This window comes from Helianthus annuus, chromosome 2 (genome assembly GCF_002127325.2).
Source record: "Helianthus annuus cultivar XRQ/B chromosome 2, HanXRQr2.0-SUNRISE, whole genome shotgun sequence".
In the NCBI taxonomy this organism is placed as follows: Eukaryota; Viridiplantae; Streptophyta; class Magnoliopsida; order Asterales; family Asteraceae; genus Helianthus; species Helianthus annuus.
The window spans coordinates 168,849,847-168,853,973 of NC_035434.2; the positions used below are offsets into that span (position 1 = coordinate 168,849,847).

A 4,127-nucleotide genomic window follows, 5' to 3' on the forward strand; every position below is an offset into this window, starting at 1 on the left:
TCAATGACAGTTGAGTATATGGGACGATCTCCATTCATGTGGGGGATTGTTGGGAATTTTATAAATAATATTATATTATGAGATAATATAATGATTATTTAATAATTAAGCCAAGATGAATGAGAGATCTTGTGCATTAAGTTTGTGTGTTGGAACCATAAACATGTGGGAAATTGAGCTTGTCCCACATAGGTGGAGAGATAAATCTTTTGTGGATTTATAATTAGAATTCTCTACACGAATGTATTCTTGTATGACAACTCACACCCAGTGGTAGCCAGAAGGGTGCGAAGCACCCGACCCGACCCGCGCCCGCGCCCGGGCACGGGACCGGGACGAGGGCGATGGGCGCAATGTGGCGCTTTGATGGCGCACTTTGCACTTCGCACGCTCACATCGCCGCGAGCCGCTTGGAGCCGCCTTTACTATTTTTTAGATGCGTCTTGGTTCGTGTGGCTTGAGCAAGTGGTCTGGTGACTGTTTAGATTCCTACTGGTTAAGGTGAATTAAGTTCTCATTGAATATGAGACTTAATTTTTATTGAATTCAGTATTCAATATGACCATCATTGTCATTGAATTCGTTATTGAATTTTGTATTCAATATAACATTTCAGTTAGAATTCTAAACAGGAATATATACAAGTTGTGTGCTTTGTCTAAGACACACTGAAAATTACACATTCGTATGGTTCATAGCACACACAGACAATTTCCTAACTTTGAATCCCTGAGAACTCTTGTTTCAGGTATTTTTTCAGGTGCTAGGCTAATCCCGGCAATACAATCTGCTTAGGCTGTTGTACCCTGGGAAACAGACGGGTTCACCTGGGTGGCCCGAAATCTGTTTTAAGGGAAGCGTGATCTTCACGTGCCTCAGTCACCATTGGTTTTTTCGTTTTATTCCATATTTTTCTTTGTAACCTGTTCTTACTTTAATTCAATTTCTTGTATTGTAATTTCTTTCTGTTTAGTTCTGTTCCTCTTTATGTATTGTAATCAGACTGCTTATTAATAGAAAATTGTTATTTTATTTATTTTGTGAACGGTCTCCTACAACTTGTTTAATCATTATGTTCTAATAAAGTTTAATCAATACAATTTTAGCCTCTCAATTTTGATAAAAAAAAAACAAATTTAGTCCCTCTACATTAATAAAGTTTTAAAATTCCTTTGTTTTTCTCTTTTTAACTTTACTAAAAGTATTCACATGGTTACCCTATAAATTTGTGCGTGTGTTACTTATTTTATAAGAAACAATTATGAGTGATTATAAGTGGTTGTGAGTGTAGGAGAGAGAAAATGTTATTGTTGTAGATACATGGGAAATACTCTTCATCCTCATAAGTTTTTTCTAATATTTTTGAAAATTGTTATGAGTAGAGGAGAGATGAAAGATAATTATAATAAAGATATAAAAGTATTATTTAATTGAAAAGAAGATAATTGTTATGAGTTCTAGTTTAGTTATATGAATAATGATAAGGAATTCAATGTGAATGCTCTAATATACACTCATTTTTTCTTCTACATTTTGGTAAATAATTTTTGTAATGTCATTTTTAAACTTACTGGCTTTTGCATGTACGGTGGTTACGTTTGAATGTTCATCTCCTCATGATTCTACGTTATTTTTTTCGATTCGTGTACCGAGTGCTAATATTGTTTTAATAATCAAATTCTCGTTGCAACGTGCGGGATTAAAATACTAGTTTTTCACATGTGATCTAGTTGGCTTGTAGCCATACATGAAGAAGTTTGTTTTCTTATATATTAAAAGGGAGTTCTTACTACATTTTGGAAGAAGAAAAATAATAATATTTAACGTCTATTTTAGGAGATTTCATTGTATAATATTGTTGAATATCATGCAAATAGAAAATGAGAGGGAGAAGGTGAGAATAGAAAGATTTGGGATCAAGGAAGCGTGACCCTTCAATTTGAAGCTATTGTTTTCTAATGATATTGTTTGGAATATATGTATATGAATTAATCAAAAGATTAGCAAAGGTCCATGAGTTAAATGCGCATAGATTATTTCTTGACTTTATTTAGAAGCTTTTTCTGTTGAATGCAACGCAACAACTAGACCTAATACCTTGAACTTCTTTCTTTCTTATATCACCATCTATGAAAGTTCATAAATCATGTTCGGTAAACCCTTAGTAATTCTAGTGCCGACAAAGTTTTTTTGAGTAGCCATTGTTTAAATTTCTAAGTACCAATTACTACTACTAAAAGTTTATACAGCGAATTCATACATACTACTACAAAACGTTTCAAAGTAGGGATGACAAAAAGAAACCTAAATATGACAAGAAAATCTTGAAACCCGAAACAACTAAGACGGGCATTCGAGTATTGGACCGCAATGGAATTATATAGAAAATTCGTTTTGCCGAATCATACTGGAATGGAATTAACCCCTTTAGGCGAAGTTTCCCCCCACCCAATTGAATTGTACCATGTAATTTGCCTAAACTTTTTGCCTATTACCCAAAAATCACTAGGGATGCATGCCTATTTGAAATTAGGCAAACCAATTTTTTTCTTTTAAACTTGCATTAACTTAAAAATAAAAAAACGTTACACTAAATTAAAAATAAAATAAAAAAAACATTACCATAATTAAATAAATTAACTACTCTTCGTCGGAATCCACCAATAGGTGTGGCAAATCCATTCTTTTGAGATGCTCAGCGAGATCATGTTTTAGTCTCCAATGCATATCTTCATCCATAAGCTCGTCTAAGACACTGTCATCAAGTGCGGGCTCGACTGGAGGATCCCGGATGTGTACCGGTGCTATTGTGTTTCCGTCGTCTTTTAAAATCATGTTATGTAAAATAATACACGTATACACGACGAACCTAATTTTTTTCACACTCTTTGCACGCATTGGCCGATTCATTATACTCCATTTTAACTTCAAAACACCAAAAGCCCTTTCCACATCTTTTCTTGCTGCCTCGTGTTGCTTCTTGAACTTTTTTTCGTTCATTTCTTGAGGATATGGATATTATTTGACAAATACGGACCATGTAGGGTATATTTCATTCACGAGATAGTAACAACGTTTGTATAAGTGGTTGTTAACGTAATTTCAGGGCTGTTCCATTCCGTTCAGTATGGAATAATGGAGATTGGTGAAGCACATTGATGTCGTTTTGTGCACCTGATGGACCACAAAAAGTATGCCAAACCCGCAAATCTTGACAGGCTACCGCTTCGAGCATAACCGTAGGGTAACGGTGATCTCCTCTCATATATTGGCCACGAAACGCTGTGGGACACGATCTCCATACGAAATGGGTGCAATCAAGGCTACCCACCATACCAGGAAGGTGATTGTTTATCCTCATGAGCTTGGTACAAAAGCGCCATGTTGTGGCTTGTTGGCCTACGTAAGAACTCGGGAGCGTATATTTTACATACCGTTTCGAAGAAATATTGTAGACACTCACGGGAAGTCCTTTCGGCGTTCTCGTCTGGAGTGTTACCGGTTGCAAGTTGTTTAATAGGCGATGTAACTTTTTGCAACGAGGTAAAACGCTTCTTTATCCTCGCATTTACGCTCTCTTCAAACCACGAGTTATTCGCTTCCACGTCGCTCACAATTTTTAGAAACAAATTTTTTGACATACGGAACCGATAACGGAAATTTCTTCGTTATATTTCAGTTCCTCGACAAAATAATCCGCCATAAGGATTTCGTGCCCACTCTCACGACTACGACGAACATAACATTTCTTAGTAGATGTGCCTATGCCTTGTAGTTCGGCTTCGTCGATGAGTTTTTGGAAAAAAAAAAAAAAAAAAAAAAAAAAAACCTATGCTACTATCAGATGATCACTGCTATCGGGTAGGAATAAAATAGGTATTTCTTCCACCTTTTTACAAAAAATTGAATAAATTTGAAGTAATTAGGATGTGGGTTGGTGTGAATTTGTTTAAAATGTGTGTGGTTTATATAGGTTTATAAAAAAAAAAAAAAAAAAAAAAAAAAAAAAAAAACTTTTTTTTAATTTCTAAACGGTAATATTACTGTTGACATACTCCAACGGTCAAAAATTAAATGCACAACGATCCATTTGAACTCAGCAAACATTTACCAATTTTGGACATCTT

At 35.1% G+C, this 4,127-nt stretch overlaps 1 protein-coding gene across 1 annotated transcript; it reads right to left on the bottom strand.

Moving 5' to 3' along the window:
- Positions 1–2,640: 2,640 nt before the first annotated feature.
- On the bottom strand, positions 2,641–3,000 carry LOC110900363. Its single transcript, XM_022147246.1, has one exon. It carries the CDS (start codon positions 2,998–3,000, stop codon positions 2,641–2,643), a length of 360 nt encoding a protein of 119 aa, XP_022002938.1.
- Positions 3,001–4,127: the final 1,127 nt, after the last annotated feature.

Coding starts and splice junctions, on each gene's coding strand:
- LOC110900363 (XM_022147246.1), bottom strand. CDS start 3,000: ATGAACGAAAAAAAGTTCAAGAAGCAACACGAGGCAGCAAGAAAAGAT.